This window comes from Alligator sinensis, unplaced genomic scaffold (genome assembly GCF_000455745.1).
Source record: "Alligator sinensis unplaced genomic scaffold, ASM45574v1 scaffold550_1, whole genome shotgun sequence".
Lineage (NCBI taxonomy): Eukaryota > Metazoa > Chordata > Crocodylia > Alligatoridae > Alligator > Alligator sinensis.
Window position 1 is genome coordinate 48,284 of NW_005841980.1, and position 20,692 is coordinate 68,975.

The window sequence follows — 20,692 nt, forward strand, 5'->3', positions numbered from 1 at the left end:
GCTCTTCTCATGACGAAGGGAAGTATCCTATTAGGACAAGGCTCGATTCAGGGTTAGGTTTATTCTGCCCCTTTGAACAGTATCAGTTGTGACACATGCACCCATTTCCCAGATTCTCCTTTATCAATTTGGACCACAGTTGGGCTCAATGGATTAATGATAGTGAAGGGTCTGACCCATGTGGACTCTAGGACATGTGCCTTTGGGGTGAGTCTAAGATACATGACCAACTATCCAATTTCCCATAGCCTGGGAAGCTCTTCGAGCTGCTTGTCCATCCGCAGCCGAGCTTGCTGAATAGCCTCATTAATCTGCAGCTCCTGCTGGCTCAAATGATATGGGAGCTCTTTTACCCTTTCAATAATTTCTGTAGGTTGTCCAGGCTGTCTGGGTATGGGAGGGTATTAGAGCCATCCATTTGCCAAATAGGATCTGGTAGGGCTGGAGGCTGGTTCCCAAGCAGTTCCCAAGCAGTTCCTGCTCCGGAAAGCAGCTAAGATCAAAGGAAGTTTAAGATCCCAATCTGTACCTGTTTGATTTACCACCTTCCTTAATGACTTCTTAATTGTCCTATTCATCCGCTCTACCTGCCCAGATGCTTGAGGGTGGTGAGGGATGTGCCACTTCTGCCTGATGCCTAAGGCTTGCGGCAGCTGTTTGACAACAGCTCCGGTGAAATGAAGACCTCGGTCTGAGTCAATCATTTTAGGGGCCCCAAACCTGCTGTCCACAGCTTTTTTGCTGTGGCTTCAGCAGTGTGCATGTGCATGGGGAATGCCTCGACCCATCCACTGAAGGAATCTATGATCACCAGCAGATACGGGTTTCCCCTGGCTGTGCAGGGAAGCTTTTCAATGTAATCCATTTGGATTCGTTGCCATGGGCCCGAATCCCGCAGTTGCCCCGTGCCTTTTGGTTTCGCATCCTCCCCTGCACAGCGTAAGCACTTCTGCACTCACTCCTTGACATCTTTAGATATCCCTGGCCAGTAAGCAATCTCCTGCACCCTGGCTGCAGTGGCTTTGAGACCATGACAGGCACTAATAATTTCCCCTCTGCAATCCGAGGGTGGCACCCATCTAACCTCCCCAGTTCCCTGATGAACAGCATACTTCTCCTGAATTTTCCAATTTTGGTGGCTCAAGGACCAGGTTTGTATTGCTGAGATATCCTCCCGTGCCCCTTTCTTTGCTGCAGCTTCTGCTAATTGGTTCATTTTGGCTTCTAAGGTGTCAGCCTTGTGATGACCCTTCACATGTCGAATGCATAGTGAGGATGGATATCTTTGAATCCATTCCCAAATTGCCTGCCAGTCAGTCTTTTGAACAATTTCCTTGCCATCAGCGGTATGCCAATTAGCTTTGTTCCAGTTGTATACCCAACGTAGCAGAGCATTAGCACAGAAGTTTGAATCGGTGTAGATCCAGTTTCCCTTCAGGTGGGTTATGCTGTTCAAGGAGCTCCCTTATGGCTCGCACTTCAGCAGCTTGTGCTGGATACCCCGGTGGCAAGGGCCCCCCTATCTGCCACACAACCCCACTGGCCAGATCCAGGATCTAGTCTTCCCGGTTGAACGAGGGGGCTCCCAGAATCAGCTGTTGAGTGGAGCCCTCTTGTTGAACTCCATCTATATCGATCTCTTGGGGTCCCTCTGGGAAGTGGACACATGCAGTTACCCCCTTACACGCAACCCCGGCTGCGTCCTGCCCCGCGAAGGACCGGAGTATGATTCCATTGGTTTCAAACTGGTTCAGGTCACATTTTCTCCCAAATACATTTAGTGCAGCTCTGGTATCCAGGAGTGCACAGGTATGCCCTCGGGTTCCCACCGTAATGGGTACTCTAGGTCCCCCTCCTGGATCCCCAACTTTTCCCATGAGCCTTGGCTTTGCTTATGGGTCCCGCCACGGTGTTCCCGTCAGTGCTCTTCAGGGACCGGTGCTGAGGCTGCAATTCTTTTAGACGGGGAAGGTGCTGCTCCTGCCGCGCTCAGCTCTGCCATCCTGACAAGCAGCTCGGCCAGAGGCTTCCCATTCCACTTTTCTTTGGGTTCCCCGTGCTGCATTAAATGCTGTCTGAATCCCATTACACTGCTGCCCAAATCCCACTGTCCCCCTCTTTCCCTTGTTACTCTTGAGTTAACCCAGTGCAGGCTGCGTTGATTTGGACCCCCACCCCTCCAGTCAGATTTGGGGTACGTGCTCTCATTGGACTAAGTAACCACATAACTCAGTGTGTCATTGGGCTTTTCTTTGAACTGGGTGGCTGCAATCACCCCCCTTGTCGTCCAACTAATCACTCTGCATCCTGAGCCCAGGCTAGGACTTCCCCCAGCGTATAAGTCTGGGCTTCTCAGAGTGGCCCCATTAGCCCAATTATAGACTGGTGCATGCCCTCCTGCACCTCCTTCCAAAACCCCGGGGGGTTATCTGTATCTCTTATATCATGTGTCTGGTTGCCTGCCCTGTTGAAGGGCAGCACTGACCCTGACAGCAGCCCCAACATGACACATCGGATTACATAGTCCCTCACGGGCTCCCCAGGGGTCTGATGATTTGCCCTAAATTGTCCCTTAAACGTTTTCCTCCCTAGATAAATTCCCAAATCCATTACACTCCGGGGAATAGTGTCTACCCCAAAGCCACTCTCAGGGCTCATTGCTGCCTGAACCTCCGGGGTGGCACAAGCCCTTCATAGGCAGTGCCATTCACGGGTACTCAGGGTTTCACACTCCACTACATTCAGGGATTTCTGCAACCACTGCCCCAAATTCCTAATGTTAGCAGGTCCCAGGGTCTTACCCAGGGTGGCTAGATCAGCTCCACTAAGGGGAACAGTCACTTGTGTGGTCTCCCTAGGGTTGCCTCGTGCATCCGGAGTAACTGAGGTCCGCGTGATTGCGCTCACCGCAGGTACCAGGGTGCTCTCCTGTTCAGACTTAGGGTCTTTAGAGGAGGGATCCCCTGTGTCCTCTGGGTCTTCCCACATCTCCCCACCCCAAATCTCTCCCGGATTGAAGGGAATGTCTGGATCCCAGGCTTGATGTCCCCGGATGACAGCTGCTGCTTGCAGGCTGCGCTCCTGGAGCTCCTTTTTCAAGTGGCTAATGGTATTTAGACAGGGGCCATAGTTTACTTTGGCTCCTGTCTCAGCTTGGTCTTTAGACATTGTCTTTACCAATTTTTGCAAGCCTTCTTGGCTTGCCTTTTCTTGGTCCAATGATTCCAATTGTTGGGCATTGTCTGGATCTGTCTTTCTCAATTGCTCATTCTCATGTTCCAGATTCTGGGACAACCCCTTTAGAGCCTGATTACTGGTTTCCAATTGGACATATTTATCTATGAGAATTTGGATTTGCCCCTCCTTTTCCTCAATTTCAGAAGCTCGCTGAGCTTTACCCTCAACCGCTGTTTTTACAGCATGCCACAGTAGCCAGACGAAGGCACTGCGTTGCCTCTGAGCCGAGGGTCTCTCATCAAGACAGAATTTTTCAAATTGGTCCTCCATGTCCCCTATGGAGAAGCCTGGGGTGCACACATCCTCCCTCCATGGGCTGGCTCCACCCTGCAGAATCTCCTTATGCAGGGGGGAAATTTCCTCCCTCCGTACCCACCTAGCCTCTTGGTCTCCCACTTTAGGGGCCCTTTTCCTAAACAGGGACATTTTCCTCACCATACTTGAAGCCTTACCCCCAAACAACAAAACAGAACAAACAACCAAGTCCGAGCCCTCCCGCTCCCCACAGACTATTTCCAAACAATGACAACAAAATTCAACAATTCCCAAGAGTCCATTTCCTCAAGCCCACACGCTCCCAAATCTTCACAGGAACTTGCTCACCAAATCCCCCTCCCTCATGGATGTGGCCCTCCCCTGTCCCGCAGGTCGGACGTGGGGTCTGTCTGTTACTAAATTCTGAGTCCTGCCCTGCCCTGTCCTGCAGATCGGGTGTATAACCAAAGCCCGCCCTCTTGGGTGGCTATAACCCAATGCCCACTCCTCTGTGGACGTGGGCTTTATCAGGAGACACTGTCTCCACAATTACCAATCCCCAATCACCACAATCCCTCAATGATCTCAGAATTTTGCCCGTGTTCTCCACCAGATAATGTTGGCTACAAAGCACCAACTCACAGGATCATTATAAAATTCTAGTTTATTGGACAGATGCACAAATCAGACCATAAACCTTGGTGCTGATCCCCTCAAACACACACATTCACGCACGCACACACACTCACAGTAGCTAGCTCTGAACACTAAGCGCTGGTGTCAAGATATACCTATCCCCAAGCGCTGGAGTCCGCCGTCGATGGCCAGTTGAGGCTTCTTTCAGTGCGATAGTGCTGCAGAAGGGGGTCGCCGGCTGGTCTTTCTGGCCCAACAGGCGGGGTGCTGGTCAGGTAGAAGAGGGCACCATTGGGGGTCATTCTTCGCTGCCTTTTATCCCTCTCTGGCAGACTTCGGTGACTCCCCAATTCTCAGGTTTACCCAATCCAGGGTTCGTTGACCTCAAGGGACGCCCCTCTTGGTAGCTGCTGGATGGCAGCTGTCAGCCCCAGGGGTCACATCCGCACGTACGTGCAGTCTCGGGAGTCCGTTGATGAATTTTGATTGATTCACTGTCGTGATGAATAGAGCTCTGGAAGTGGTTGATCAGGGGTATTTCAGCCCCAAGGGTCTGTTTCCAGCGTTGATTAGTTCAAACAGGAGCTTCCGTACCTTTAACAATGAAGTTTCCAGGAATTCCTGGCTCTTTATTGATTCTTTCTTCTCCTTGGTCTCTGATTTTGTAGGTGTTAATTGCTGCTCATTAACATGCTTATCCAGACTAGCTACTGTGTTACACAGTCAACCATGATTCATTCAGGGACCTGCTCCATACAGAGATTCCTGCTCTTGCTAACATTGTTACATGGTACAACTTACTTTTAAACTTAAAGTACATTTGTAAAAGCTTCTACAAGCTCTATTTTCACTACAAGTGCACCCTATATAAAAATAATAATAATATAATAAAAGACAGAGGGAGGAAGGAAGAAAAGGTAGAAAAGAGAAAACATCTCCAAAAGGGGGCAAATACTAAAAGAGGGGCTTTTGCCATATGGAGGAGCTTCACATTAGAGGTGTTGGGGAGATAAAAGGGTTTCTTGCTACACTTCAGAGGAAATTATTGTAAGAGAAGGCAAAACAGTCTTAATAGCTACACCTAGCCAGGACTCCTGTCCCTTCATATAGGTCTCATTTCAGATCATCCATTTCTGCCTTGCGAGAAGACGAAGCTCCAGACTGGCTGTGACTTATGGTGAATATGGAAGAACCTGAATGCTTCTCAATGCAGAGAGACTTGACAGGGCTAGCGAAAGGTTTCCTTCCATTAGAGAGTTTCCAGGGTTGTAGCCAGATACCTTGTCTGAGAACATGCACCCGTAGTTGCTGTCTTTGTGAAAAACTGAGCAGATAAGCTGTCTCTATAGGATCTCTGCTATGTAGCTGGGCCTGTTTGTGAGATCCGTAAGCATATGCTCCCCAACCCAAGCAATTGCATTTGTCTTCGCAACCCTGAGCTCTTGAAGATGCCTGGCTTGGCTAGAAGTACAGATGCCTGCCTCCCCCTGTCTGTCATCAGTGCTTCTGGTGGGAGGGCTTGTGCTAATGCTTTATGAAGGGAAAACTTTGTAGTCTGCTCTCTCAGGTTTCTTGTCAGCCCCATTCAATGGGCCAGTGCGCTGATCACAGGTCGAGTTCAGAGATTTCACTCAGCTGGTAGAGCAGGGTGGAGAAGCGGGGCCGGTCTTCTTTGCTCTGCAATGGGAAAGAAAGAAACAGCATTAAACTCTGTCTTGCAAAGCACGGCAGGGATAAGAGGGAGAAGACTTGAAACCTCATGACTGGTCAGCTAGCAAAAATGTTAAGGGAGGCCTCATGAAAATGAAATCAGCTCTCACAGGGGAAAAAAGAAAGCAAAAGTGGGAGCAAAGCCGTTGTAGGAAGCCAGTGCTAGCATCTCTTTTCTGCTGACCACAGGTTTGACCCCCAAACGGCCGACTTTCTCAGAAACCACCGGGTGTGACATCCTCTCTCTGCACTGGGATCAGCTCCTTTGGGATGCAGCTTTGCTGGGAGAAATGGCAAGTGCCTACTGCAAAATAGTCAAAAGCAAGCAAAAATCCCAGGCAAGATGAGGCCATTGGGAGACTCCTCATGGGTTTGCAAGTCATATTAAAAGCTATAGGGGAGACTTAAGTCTTAACTCAACCCCCTGACCCATGTGAAAATTGCAGCCCGCCTGGTCCCTTGGGTGCTACCTGGTAAGAGTGAACTCAGGCTAGCAGCACAGCTCTCTTCCTGGGGAAGACCAAGGATAAAGGGAGAATATTGACCTTCCGGTACAAACTAAGGTATGCTCACAGCAGCACTCACCATCCTCCAGCAGCAATTCATCAGCTCATAAATGACCTTGGAAGCCAGCTTGGGCTTGTATAGCCGGAACCCAGCATTGATTTCCTCCACCACCTCCGCATTGCTCCGGTTCTCGTAAGGGATTTTGCCTTCGCTGAAGACCTCCCACATGAGCACTCCTGAAACCAAGGGGAAGCAGGAGGAGCAATTAATAGCAGCCATGAATTCCCTCATAGCAAGTGTCTGGCTTCCTCTCCCCAACCCCCAGATCCTCTATGTTTTCTTTGCATTCCTCACTCCCTCCAAAGACATAAGATTTGATGTGGTCCGGGCTGGTTAGCCACCCTATTATTAGTCCCTGCTATGGGAACCGTCTACCAGCAGCTTGTGTTGAACTGCAGTGAAGTCATGAGAAACAGCAGTGGACTTTTGAAGGGATCACCGTACATATTTTGCCTCCTCATAAGCACCACACTAATTTGCTGGGATTCCTGTCCAGAGTATTAAAGATCACTGGAACAGCAGATGCATCAGTCAACATTGGTAATGAGAAGCTAGAAAAAGTAACACACTTCGAATACTTGGAGCAACCGAGTTGCTCCAAGTATTCAAAGTATCACAACATCAGAAAAAGAAGTGAAAACAAGAATAGCCATTGGACAACTAGCAAAGCTGAAGAAAATCTGGACTAGCAGCAACATCACAATGACGACGAAAGTCGACCTAATACATGCTGTTGTCATTTCAACAATTCTCTATGGCTATGAGACCTGGACGCTCACGAAGGTACTGGAAAAGTGAATCGAGACCTTTGAAACACAGTCCTTCAAAAGACTTCTACACATGCCCTGCACTGCACACAGAACAACTGAATCTGCGGAAGATGCAATCAGACACAAAAGTCAGCAAATATGACCCCTTACTTGAAATCATAAGAAGAAATATTCATTGGTTTGGACATGTAACAAGAAGGCATTGCCAACACCATCCTGCAGGGTGCTGTGCATGGATGAAGAAGAGGAAGACCTCGGACAAGTTGAACCACCAACATCAAAGAGTGGATGGGCATAAACCGGACTGATTGTACAAATATTGCAAAAGACTGGGAAGAATGGAGAAGCGTTATTGCTGTATTAAAGGTGCAGCATATATTCGGTGCAGCTTTGGACTGGCTGAACAGCAGAAATGATCCCTGGAAACGCACTGTCTTGTCATACCTGGAGAAAGACACAAGAATAAGCAAGTCCAGGGCTGCAGCAGCGCAGAAGAGAGAAAAGCACTGACATCTGACTACAACATCTGCAGCAGCTGGCTACCAGATCCGAGAGCAAACACAATGTAAAATGTGGTTTGGTTGCTGGTAGCTTTGATTGATTTAGTCACCTGATACGGTTATTTTGGCAATACATGTGCGAGTTTCTCCTTATCCTGCCAAGAAAGTTATTTGAGGGAGGGATGGCGATGGGCCCTGAAACAAATGCATGTCACTACACATTAAATTCTGCTAAACAAAGTTTTGTTCCCAGCTGCCAGTTCTTAACCAGGCAGAAGGTCATTGGTATTTAAACCATTCTAAAACATCTGGGATGCTGGTCCTGGCCTGTAACATTGGCTTTATTGCAGAATAAACTAAGTATTTCAACTCCCATGACGTGCAGATTCCTAGGGCTGGGAAGCCAGTTCCCACATCCAGTTTTTTCTCAGCCTGGTCACAGCAGGATGATTTCAATCCCAGCAGAGCAGACAAATGGGCCGCAGCACAGCAGAGCAGAAAGAATCCCAGAGCCATGATGCCATGACAGTACAGAGGAATCCTCTTCTGCAAACCCCACTGTAGGCAGGGATAATAAGTCAGACGGATTCACAATGCCGTCGTCTGCAGATTTCACAGAGGAGAGCTGAGCAATGCAAACAAGCCCCATAAAACACCTCGTTCTGTCCTGAAACAAGACTAAGTCAACACTACTCGACTGGGCTGTACAAGATGGTGCAGATAATGAAAGGTGATGTACAGTTTTGTGGATAAAATCCAGCCATGAAACAGATAATATTAGATGGAAAATGATGTCATACTAATTTCTCAGCTGTGAAGTAGAAATCATAGACTCATGGAAAGTGAGGGTTGAAGGGACCTCAGGAGGTCACATCGCGTCCAACTCCTTGCTCCAAGCAGGACCAGCCCCAACTACATCATCCCAGCCAAGGCTTTGTCTACCTGGGTCTTAAACACCTCCAAGGATGGAGACTGCACCCCCTCTCTGGGGAGCCTGTTCCAGCGCTTTACCACCCTCTTAATGAGAGAGATTTTTCCGAATATCCAACCTCAACTTCCCTTGCTGCAGTTTGAGCCCATTGCTCCTTGTCCTGCCATCTGCCCCCACTGAGACCAGCCCAGCTCCATCCTCTTTGCAGCCCCCCTGCAGGGAGGTGAAGGCTGCTATTCAATCCCCCTCGGTCTTCTCTTCTGCAGACTAAATATAGCTACACTTTTCCTTCAGAGCCCATTTCTTTGCATGTTGCCACTACACTATGGCCAGGATGCTGTAGGGCACTGTGGCCAATTCCAGTATCAATTGTTCTTCTTTTCTGTGTATTTGCTGCGTGCTGACAGGGCGCTCACAGCACTGGATGGAGAATCTCAACCTTGGCTTTTCAGAGGAGTCTGAGAAATACAGGTACCAACTGTCTTTGGAGTTGCAATACATCCCTAATCCAGGTGCCTAAGCTAACAGGCTTCAAAGTACCTATCAGGACAAATTAAACTGATATGACAAGCTAGTCTCAGGCCCAGCACTTGGTGCTGTGAGTCAGCCCACTGACGGCAGGCCACGCGCAGCACATTGCACTGATTCATTCAGCCGTGCTGCAACAACCCGGCTGGCTGGATGTCCATCAAACACTTTCATAGGAAAGAGCACCAGGCCAGGGGACGACCTCTGTTATATGATGTTTTAGAGGCACCCCAAATCAGTGGAGTTAGCAATGGGGCAGTGAGCTCTGAATGGCAATACTGGAGCTGCCTCAGCTTCTTGCCTTCCTCCCCTCAGGGACCCTGGTCAGGCATTGCTGCCCCGTTCTTGGATGCTGCCGTCCATGCCTCCCGAGGTAGAGACGTGGCTGCAAAGCTGCACGAGGCCTTGCTGCAGCAATCACAGGTGCTGTGTCCACTGCATCTCACCACGCCGGTGGAGTTTGCTGGTACTTTCCTACGGCTCTGAGGATTAAGTTGCCTCTCTGCAAGCTTTTCTCCAAGCAAAACCCATGAGCAATATGCCACGGGACTGAGCCCAGGAGGGTTTTATCTGAGCTGAAGCATCCTGCATTTCCCCCATCCTGAGAGGAGGGTCTTACCAAACGACCACACGTCCGACTTGGTGCTGTAGTTGGAGTAGGAGAAGACTTCTGGGGCGGACCACTTGACAGGGAATTTGGTGCCGGTAGAGCTGGTGTACTGGTCATCGAGGACGTACCTGGAGAAGGCAAGCAAGGGGACATGCTCAGTGCCGCAGGCCATTTGGGACTCCCATGCCATGCGACACGTGTGTCCCCTGAGCAGCCTCACCTTGACATCCCAAAATCTGACACTTTGACCACTTGGGATTCTCCTACCAAGCAATTTCGAGCTGCCTGCGAGGGAGGGAGAGAAGAAGGAAGACAATTAACAGTAATGACCTGGGCCTGCTCACACATCTGCCGCTCTTCTTGTAGGCAGACGATATTCGGGAGAGCTGCACAGGAGGGGGTGAAAGCACGTTGAGAGGGGCCAGAATATGGAAACCCCACCCTGCCCCATTGCTTTGATTTCCCCGTGTTTGTCTTCTTGTTGAGCACATCCATGGGGGAAGTGTGACCTGTAAGCTGCTCATTCCTTGCCTTTTCCCATCCATGAAGGATACAGAAAAAGCCTAGAGTGCACCCACAGACCAAGAATAATCCAGTCGTCTGAAATCAGCAGCAATCAGGGTCATTCTGCCACCATTGATTTTTAAGGTCCAGCTGGACAAAGCCTTAGCTGGGAGGATGTAGTTGGGGCTGGTCCTGCGTGGAGCAGGGGGTTGGACTGGATGTGACTCCTGAGGTCCCTTCCAAGCTGAATTTCCTATGATGAAAATCCTCATCGCTGCTGGAACGTGCAACAGCAGCACACAACTCTGTGAAAACTAAGTGATTTTCCGCAGCAGGAAGCTGCATTTGGCTGTGGGCACCATGGGGCAGTGTCAGGGATGATTGCAGACGTGTGAGTGTGCGCACAGCCAGCGTAGGCTGGAGGGCACCTCTGGCATCTTCACGGCTCTGAGGCATGAATGGCCTCACAGTCATCGGCGCCAGCCGTGATGGGAGGGTGTTGTCCGGCAGCAGCTGCTCTTTCATTAGATGTGTGGGAAAGGGGAAGCCTGAGGACTGAGCAAGCCCTGGCTGGCCCAGAGAACAAGAGGCTTTGTAGACATACCAGGTCCCTGTGAATGACATGGTTCTCCTCCAGATAAGCCATCCCTTCACACACGTCTTGGCACATGCCCAGGAGAGTCTCCTTGGAGAAGCTGCCTCGCTGGGTCCGGAGGTAAATGGACAGACTGCCGTGCTCCATGAACTCGAACACCAGGCACATGGGGGCCTGCTCCATGCACACCCCGAACAGCTGCACCAGCTTGGGATGAGACAGTTTCCTGCAGGAGAGGTGGGGGCAGAGGAGCGGAGACCAACATTATCCTTTGCTGTCCTTGGAGAAAGTGTCACGCAAACATGGCCCGGACAATACACAATTGCAGCCTTTGTCGGCACCACTGCCTCCCTCCTCTGCTGGCCTTTGGCATCTCTTGCTGGGGACGAGAGCCAAGCAGGAAAGCACAGAAGGGGAAGTTTATGAGTTGGATCCAACCTCATGCTAGTTTGCTGCAACTGATGCAGCAAAGTGGAGCTATTTTTGAGTCATGCCGCTGTAACGGGGATCAAACTCAGGCCCTGGATCACGGTATCTCCAAGATTTGGTATGTTAAACAGGGCAGCACAAAGGTGTCGAGGGTTTGTCTATGCCACCATCCAGGAAGGAGCCAAACCCAGTGAAAAGCCTTGCTAAAAGCTTCTTTTCCCCCTTTACAAAAATATTATAGAAAAGCAAGGAGCTGGAAGAGCTTTGGAGGTACTGAAATTCATATTAGCATTTGAATGCCCATCTCCAGGAACTGCCTGAGCTGACAACTTTATATATATTTTTCTAACCAGCAAGCCAGCATGTGAAGCATGGTTTATTTAACAACTGCCATAAAGATTTCCTGCCCATCAAGGTGAACCCTGGGTGCTTTTATTTTTTTTCTCAGCCAGAGTGGGAACACACCAGAATATACCAGCCTACGTACATGGTGACCTGTGCCTCCTCGATGAAGTCCTCTTCCGACATTGCTCCTTCACGAATGGTCTTGATGGCTACTTTAGTCTTCCCAATCCAGTAGCCCAGATGGACCACCCCAAACTGGCCGCTGCCGATCTCCTGAATGAATGTGAGCTCATAAGGATTTATGACCCATTTTCCTGTGGATAGGAAGACAAGAAAGAGAAGTAAAGATCTGTACCTAGGCAGGTCTTGCGGCTGAGATGAGAGCTTGGATTTAGATCCAGCACCGAGTCACGTCTCTGTCTCCAACCTTTTGTGTGATCTTGGACAAGTCGACTAAGCTGAAGTAAGTTGTTGCTTATACAAGCATATGTCTCTCTGCATTAATTAGAGTGTAATTAGAGTGTAAAATCTGCAGGGCAGCGACTGTGTCTTGCTCAGACCCTAGTATGGTGGACCTCTGACCTTGGCTGGAGCCTTTAGGGGTTACAAAAGCCATGGCCATTAACATCACTATCATCCACTATATCGGAAACAGTGAACAGCAATAGAAAGTCTACATGCAGCCATCGACTCTCAGCAACATCAGCACCACTGGCACCTTGGGAGCACGAAAGGCCTCGTGTAGTGTTCACTTCAAAACTCAATATTGACTTGTTTTTGTCTGGAGATTCAGGCCCACAGAGCGAAGCTCCTTACTGAGGGATGAACAAGCTGTCTCAGGAGTCAGTGAATGAATAAGCACGTACCATAGCTCAAACCTGCAGTGACAGGGGCCTTTTCTCTCCAGGAACAAACCGGATACCTCAGGCGAGTGACAAGACCTGGATTGCGGGGAAAAGGGGGGTCAAAGTTATAGTCAGTGATGCAAAAATGGTAGTGGCAGACCGCTGTCACAGCATCTGTTTTTTGGAGCCAGGGAAATAAGCCAATGAAAGTACATGTCCAGTGGCCCGCGTGACAGCTATCATTGCAATAAGATTGGAGTGGATGTCTGGCGGCATCCCGGGCTGCATTGGCAGGAGCGTTGCCAGCAGACGGAGGGCAGTGATCCTTCCCCTCTATTCAGCACTGGGGAGGCCACATCTGGTGTCCTGTGTCCAGCTGTGCGCCCCCCACTGCAGAAAGGATGTGGACACGTTGGAGAGAGACCAGTGGAGGGCAATGACAATGGTTGTGGGCTGGGGGACAGGACTGGTGAGGAGAGGCTGAGGGAACTGGGCTGATTGAGTCTGCAGAAGAGAAGACCGAGGGGGATTGAACAGCAGCCGTCACCTCCCCGCAGGGGGGCTGCAAAGAGGATGGAGCTGGGCTGGTCTCAGTAGGGGCAGATGACAGGACAAGGAGCAATGGGCTCACGCTGCAGCAAGGGAAGTTGAGGTTGGATATTAGGAAAAACTGTCTCACTAGGAGAGTGGTGAAGCACTGGAACAGGTTACCCAGAGAGCTGGTGGACTCTCCATCCTTGGAGGTATTTAAGGCCCAGCTTGAAAAAGCCTTGGCTGGGATGATGTAGTTGGGGCTGGTCCTGCTTGGAGCAGGGGTTGGACTAGATGTGACCTTCTGAGCTCCCTTCAACCCTTATCTTTTATGACTGTATGATTAGTTATTGTATCTTTGGCAACATTGGTTGAATCCTTGAACGTGCATATGATGTTCTGCTATGGCAGAATTTGGAAGGTTTGGGATTTTCTCCATCGCTGAGGACACAGGGAAATTATCTAATTAACAAGAGCATCCATGAAAACAAGAGCCTCAAGAAGTATCCAGTGGACTTCACCGTAGTTAGGTGAGACAGGAGTTTTTGTAAGACGTTAGTAGGAAACGAGGTACCTATGATGAGTGATCAGGCAGAGTGACCCCGCTGGGCTTCATTCCTAACCCCGCGATTCCTGATCCTACGTGCTGCCCCACTTGAGAGACTCAGTGCAAAGGACCACGGGGCGGCATCGGTGCATTGCCCTGATAACTAAGCCCACATGGTGACATCCTGCTCGGGCCCAGGGTGGTGACTTCCTGCCGGCTCAGAGGAAGTGGATACCGAATGACGTCAGCCGTTAACTTCGTTTCTGCTCAGTCACCACACAGGAGCGACAAAAATGACAAGTCCTCCTTATCTCATGTTTAACACCTGCTGCAAAAGCATGTCACAGCACATCCTGAAAGGGCAGCTCTCACGCACAAATGGTGCCGTGCGCTTAATAAAGCATCGTTTTGTCAAATGAGGGCACCGGGGGGGGCTTCTAGAGGGGACTTCAGAGAGAGAAAAAATGGAAAGGGGAAATGGAAAAGGGAGAAAAAGAAAAACAGCTCTACATTGTTATGCAGGCAGTGTGAGAGGGGATAGCGTGGTGGTAGCAACATACAGTGCTGGATTTTTTAATGATTATTAAATTATTAATGATCACCCTGAGATGAGAGCCTGCCTGTAAGCTTTGAAAATAATAACTTGGGGGGGGTCTCCAATTGGATTGCTCCTTCCAATGAACCAGTTTAATTTTTTTTGCAGACCCCCCCGCCCCCCGCAAGAGTCAAAGTTTCATTTGAATCTTAAGTATTACCCATTATTATGACATGAATGAAGTGCAGCAGTAAAACAAATGAGGAAAGGGGGTATGTCCCCCCCCAGAAAGTGGTAGAGGCACTGATGCAAAGTAAAGGGGGAGATATAGGTACCGCGGGGTGTCTGTGCCATTAAGAAATCTCCGGTAGATGACACAAGACCTCGGACACCAGCATCAAGAGCTCGTGGTGGGGGCTGCTCTGCAATTATGACTTTGCTATCACCGAAGGGTGCCATGAGATCTGTGGTTTCCAGCTAAACAGCCAGGAGAGCTGGGGAAAAAAGGCATCCCCACTTCATGGGGGTTTTTTAAGGGCAAGTGTTCTTGAAAGCCTTCCCCGCTTCCAGACAAAGTCCAGAAAACAGCCCACGTCCTGGCATGGCCTTCTCCACTCACCTCCCGCGTTGTGCTGATGGTAGTTGATAAGTTTAGGGATAGAGTTGAACATGTGCCCCTCTGCCAAGTAATACCGCTTGGGGACATCGCTTGTCTCGTAGATGTGATAATGCTTTATCACGGGACTGTTTTCATTGCTGAAAAAGAAGAGTCTTTCTTTAGGAAAAACAGACTCTAGCAAAAACCCAGGAATCAGTGGAAGGGAAGAGGAGAGGGCAGCCTCAGGTTGCTTGGGGATTTTCCTAACTGGTCCCTCACTGGGTTTCCGCAATGTTTGACGGCACATGGAAGTGAAAAAGCTCCATGGAATAGCATGGGCCAATTTGAGTTTTCCCTCTGCCAGGCACGGGACATGCCGTGTGTTGTTTAAACATCAGCATCAAAATCTAGCAGCTTGGAAGAGAAGGATTTGCTATTGTTAAGTGTTATGGCCTCTTACTCCTCTGAGCAGGGAGATCTGCAGTCTGAGAGCAGGAGGAAGAGGCCAGATTTAAAAGGTGAAATAGAAAGGAAATTGGGAGTTAGTTCACAAATGACAAGGCACGGAGGAACGTTGCCTCTGGATCCAACTCCCAGGCAAGGCTAGTTTTAGACTCCTCAGTGTGGCAGGAACATGGGGGTGACCTGCAGTCACTTCATAGCCAAAGCCCTGTGACTGGTCCTTCCCACCCTCTCATTTCCGAGGTAGCATCATCTCTAGAGAGGGCAAGGTGCCCGTGAACCCTCACCGAGAACGGGCAGCAAACACCACTAGGTATCTCTGTCTCTTCCTTCTGAAATTGTGCTGCCTGGTTATCGAAACCTTTTCACTGGTTTCTAGTCGTGTCTTCTCTCTGATCCGTTCACAAGCCTTCAGTCTGAAAAGGCTTACAAATGTGAGCAATTTTCTTCATACATGTAGTTTTATCAAGGGCAGAGGGACAATTACATGCATAAGTGCTTGCTAGGTCATGTACCTACTGGGTTTTATCTACTGTGGGCACATCTACACATACATTAACGCATTCATGCGTGTGAAAGTTAATACGCATTAAATCTAGTCCAAATGCATTAATGGGCATGAAAGCTAATACGCATTAAATCTGGTCCAAACACATTAATGTGCATGAAGGTTAATGCACATTAAATCTAGCCCAAACGCATTAATGGGCATGAAAGTTAATGCGCATTAAATCTAGTCCAAACGCATGAATGTGCATGAATGTGAATGCACATTAAATCTAACCCAAATGCATTAATGTGCATGAAAGTTAATACGCATTAAATCTAGTCCAAACACATGAATGTGCATGAATGTGAATGCACATTAAATCTAGTCGAAATGCATTAATGTGCGTGAAAGTTAATGTGCATTAAATCTAGTACCTCCATGTATCCTGCTTTGCACAGAGCAGTTTCCATACCACTTTCAGCCATCAATAGCAGTGCAGGTATTACTCATGCTTTGTTTTCACAAGCATTGCCATTCACCTTCCCTCCTCCCTTTACAACACAAAGCAACAACAGAGGCTGAAACCCGCCGTGAGTTACTCGGTGCAGTCTGTCAATCAATGCAGACACCACCAAGCTCAGTCTTACCTTAATGCTTTGGTGAAAATGGAGACCGTGTACATGCCGGGCTGCCTTGAATCTACCACCATGAAGGCACCTTCCTTACCCTGGAAGAGGAGCAAAGGGGAGGTTATATAGGCGACGGGAGGTGAAACAGGCTGGCGGCATGGCTCTGGTGCCCTGAGCTTTGTCATGGGGACACAATGGTGTAGGAAGAGGACGGGCAAGCACCCAATTAGTTGTGACTACTGGATACCACTGACACCTCTTTAAACATTTGCTCCAGAATATCCTTCTGGCTGTCAGTCTGCTGCCATTTCCAAATATACCCCGGGCGGACTGGTAGGATCGGATGGGTCCTCTGGCCTCTTAATTAATAAATTTTGTTCTACTGGTTTCCTTTAGGGTTTTTTTTTCCTATTCATCTGAGTGCTAAAACACATGAAATTACCCTGAAGTGATCAGGCATAATATAGAGCAAACCCTGCTCCATTTTATTTCAGTATTGATCTCTTGTTCCTTCATCGATACCAAGGTGATTCCCTCTAGTTGCAGCTTGCCTTGCTTTGTCTCCAGAAGCGGCCCAAACCGGGTGGTGGTTTTGTTCCCTCTTTTGTCTGCGGCGATGAGGTTTTTCATTTCTATTTATTCTCTGTTGATTTTAACAACGTAAAAATATTTAACTCCTTCACCTTCCCCTGCTCTCCACCTCTGGGTCACGGCCCTGGGCAATAAACACTCCAGCAAGGGGGCTGTGTCTTTACCACGTATATCTCTGGTCCTGACTGTGGATGCCTATGGATGCTACTGAAGTATATATGCAAAGTGAGAGTCCTTTTGGTCAAGCCGCCCTGAGACACAGAGCATGACCTTGGGTTACTTTGAACGTCGTTCTTGCCCCTTCTTGCTGTACATGACAGGAAACGCTGGCCAAGGATCGCTCGCAGACCTAGCCACATCTTCTGAAGATGCTGGTGGGGTCAAATAGGCTTGGTAGCAACAACGGCAGCATCAGCACGGTCACAGAGAAGGGACCGAGAGGAGAAACCACCTCACTCAGAAGTCTGTGGATGCATCCTGTGGGAGTTTAGAGGACATTTCTTTCCTTTTTAAAAAGTGGCTTTATTCCCATAGACGTGCCCCTGCTCTAAGAAGCAGCACCTCAGTCAGACCCAGTCGCTTTGCTGCTATTAAAGCTGGTGAGAAAAAAGGGCTTGGTTTCTTTGGAAAATGCCAGCGAAAGAGGATTTGGGGGTTTTTTTTTTTCCTACTTCCTTGCAATTTCCAGAGGAAAATCCTAACGGCTGAAGCTGCAAAACCCGGACGAGGGGTTGGCTTTGCTGCCACAATATTTCAGTTTTAGGGGGGCTTCTTTTCCAGCACAGTATTGACATCTTCAGCGGAGGGAAGACAATTAAAAACAAAAAAGCAATGGGGCTTCGTGGGAAGGGGCTCGCTCCAGCAACAAGCCTGCGGGCTCGGGGCAGCGGAGGCGGCAGGACCCGTGGCATCCTTCCTAGCAGAGCTCTGCCAAAGCACCTCGATGCAGGCTTTAATCCAGGGCACCACATAAAGCATCGCTGCCAAACCAGCAAAGCGATGGGTGTTATCCACCGATACAGATTTTGTAAAGGTGAGAACCAGCCCCACAAGCTCTTTTCCACTGGTGGAGCCAGCCGCCGGGGTGAAAACCCAATCCATTAACCAGATGCATTCCCCAGCGTCCACCCTCATCCGCAACCGGTTACAGCAAAACCATCGAAAAACCCTCTTTCCACCCCGCCCCGAGTCAATAAAAAGTCACACCATGTTACCTCCTGCCTCAGCAGCGCTTCTGCTTGGTTTCTGTTGATGTTCTTATTGTACCATCTGAAAACACCAGAACAGCATAGTCAGCACCCCCGCTTATTATGGTTGCAGCTAAACCCTGCTCCAGCAGTTTTGGACTGATCATAATTACAGATCGCTATGTTTTGCTCGCAAAACAAAGCTCTTTAAAAAGCCAGAGAGTAACTTGAATGTAATAGTAAAGAAAACACGTGATGGCACGGGCAATATTCATTCTGGCTGGTGTGAAAAAACAACGGCAGACTGAAAACAGCCTAGTCTCATGTTGGAGCCAGGCGTGCCAACCCTCCAGGATTGCTCTGGAGTCTCGTGGAGGTGGATATACATTTCCAGGAGACTGCTGAGAGTCAGCCGGGAGAGAAATGATAGGGCATTCTTTAAAATAAATATTAAATGTTGACTCTGATTTATACAGTAATCCAGCGGGTATTTAAAATGTATTAGTTGTGTGCATTGCCTGTAAAGTCTAGGCACCGTACAGTAGATTAGTCATTCATGTCATTATGGTGTGTGATGAAACGTCCCAGCAGAGTTGGCAACCCTAGTTGGAGTAATGGTTTCCAGTTGCAGCAAGGGAAGTTTTAAGTTAGATATTAGGAGAAATTTTCTCATGAAGCACTGGAGCAGGTTACCCACAGAGGTGGTGGACTCTCCATCCTTGGAGGTTTTTAAGACAAAGCTTTACCCGGGAGGACCCCCATTGGCCATGACAAATTGATGGTCTGTCTACACTAGACTTATCTTCACTTCCAAGATCTTTCATGGCCTATTCCCATCCTCCCTCTCACCTCTCCTTCAGTATTAAGGTTGAAATATCCCAACTTCAGCTGGACAAAAATATTTCCAAGGACAAGAACGTCTGTGTTTGACCCTGGTTTATGAGTAGTAGGACTTGTAGACTCGAGCCATAATGGTCACATCATCGGAAGTACAAAGTGCCCAGGAATAATGGCATGGCCACAATGTGCTGCCTCGTCTTTTGTGGCACGACTTCAGGGAAGTTTGATTCCAGTTGCTTGCTACCTAGCATCGTCCTACGCTATGCGCAAAACACAGTGGCTCTACAACACAACTGCCCACAATGCACATGACTACACAAAGTCACCCCAGTGTCCTGTCACAGCTCCTGTGCTGAAACTCAAAAAGACCAAAGAAGTAAATTGAAGCAACTTACTCATATATCTGAAGGTTGTCTGGTGATTTTTCTACCAGGTAACTGCTTGGTACATAGCCTTCATGCCTGTTAAAAGGAGAAGGGGGTGTTAGCACAGGGAAACTGCCCCTATTGCTGTCCGTTGTGTGTCAGATATGTGACTCTGCTGTCTGAAAGCCTGTTGCTGTCGCAGCTGTTATAATGGGGTAGCCAGAAAAAATTAATCTTAATACGTGCTGGTGGGTATCCTACTCTGTTATTCGTGTGGGTGATGGCAATGGGACAACGGTTGCCCAAGATGCGACTCGAAGCGAGGGAGAGAAGCAGCATCTGAGTCTTGGTCGTGATTTACTTAGCACCATTTGGACTGGGAAGAGGAAGCAAATCGCTGGAAGGGCTGTGGAAAAAGGACCTACCCATTCTTATCCTGAACCATCCACCAGCGCTCCTCCGAGTTGTCAATGATGTAGTACTCTTCGTTGCGCTGTAACGTCAGCTCCCGGGGATTTTGGGCCATGTAGTCATAGATGGCCATCATTAAAGCTTCCTTGGGGTCTAGCAATAACCTCTGCACAAAAGAAAACCCATAACCTGATCAGACACAGAGCAATTAGCTGCTAACCTCTAATGAGATGGTTCGCAGGCAACTGTGAAGTGAAAGGTGTAGGAGAACTACACTGGAAAATGATGGGAGATGTCGGTGGAGGATGCTGGGAACAGGGGTTTTGCAACCTTTCTGAATAACAGTAACTTCAGTCTACGGGAGAAGCATAAGGACTAGTTAACAGTGGGCCTGTGCTTGCTCACCCGTGTCTTGAAAACTATGTTTGAAGTGCCCCAGTGAGGTGGGGACTTAGCAGAGCAACAGGCCTTCAAATAAAAGAATTACAGAAAATGAGGGTTGGGAAGGAGTTCAGGAGTCTCTAGTCCAACCCCTGCTCCAAGCAGGACCAGCCCCAACTACATCATCCCAGCCAAGGCTTTGTCTACCTGGGGCTTCAACACCTCCAAGGATGGAGACTGCACCACCTCTCTGGGTAACCTGCTCCAGTGCTTCACCACCCTCCTCGGGAGAAAGTTTTTCCTAATATCCAACCTCAGCGTCCCTTGTTGCAGCTTGAGCCCATTGCTGTATGACAAAGCTGATGAGCCCAAGAGGTGCCGCTTATGTGCGGCTTAAGAAAACATGTGAGAGAGCAAGAGAAGACTCCCCAAAGGATCAAAGGCATGCATATCTCAGGGAACCCCATCATCCACTGGAGAGTCTTAAAAGGGATGTTTTCACCAGTGCAACCTCACTGGATGCTCAGGCGTGACCTGCCGCGCTGCACTCACCCGGTTGTCTTCAGGGGTAGGAGGGAGAGGCTTCTTGGAAGCTGAAATGAAATCAAGAAAATGAAATTGAAACAGAAGTGAACCAATCTAGACGTGCAGGGAGACACGGCT

General features: G+C 48.9%; 1 protein-coding gene across 1 annotated transcript in view; it reads right to left on the minus strand.

The window, feature by feature from the left end:
- Window positions 1-5,115: 5,115 nt before the first annotated feature.
- Window positions 5,116-20,692, minus strand: part of ITK (IL2 inducible T cell kinase) — a 38,484-nt gene continuing 22,907 nt past the window's right edge. The window contains exons 5-17 of the mRNA XM_006021167.3: window positions 20,582-20,622; window positions 19,663-19,814; window positions 19,268-19,333; window positions 18,060-18,114; window positions 16,273-16,352; window positions 14,695-14,831; window positions 12,484-12,558; window positions 11,760-11,931; window positions 10,853-11,069; window positions 9,965-10,029; window positions 9,754-9,872; window positions 6,424-6,581; window positions 5,116-5,805 (exon numbers count right to left, since the gene is read on the minus strand). Of these exons, the coding sequence (XP_006021229.1) occupies window positions 5,734-5,805; window positions 6,424-6,581; window positions 9,754-9,872; window positions 9,965-10,029; window positions 10,853-11,069; window positions 11,760-11,931; window positions 12,484-12,558; window positions 14,695-14,831; window positions 16,273-16,352; window positions 18,060-18,114; window positions 19,268-19,333; window positions 19,663-19,814; window positions 20,582-20,622 (1,409 nt within the window). The 3' untranslated portion in view covers window positions 5,116-5,733. The remainder of the gene's footprint in view (window positions 5,806-6,423; window positions 6,582-9,753; window positions 9,873-9,964; window positions 10,030-10,852; window positions 11,070-11,759; window positions 11,932-12,483; window positions 12,559-14,694; window positions 14,832-16,272; window positions 16,353-18,059; window positions 18,115-19,267; window positions 19,334-19,662; window positions 19,815-20,581; window positions 20,623-20,692) is intronic.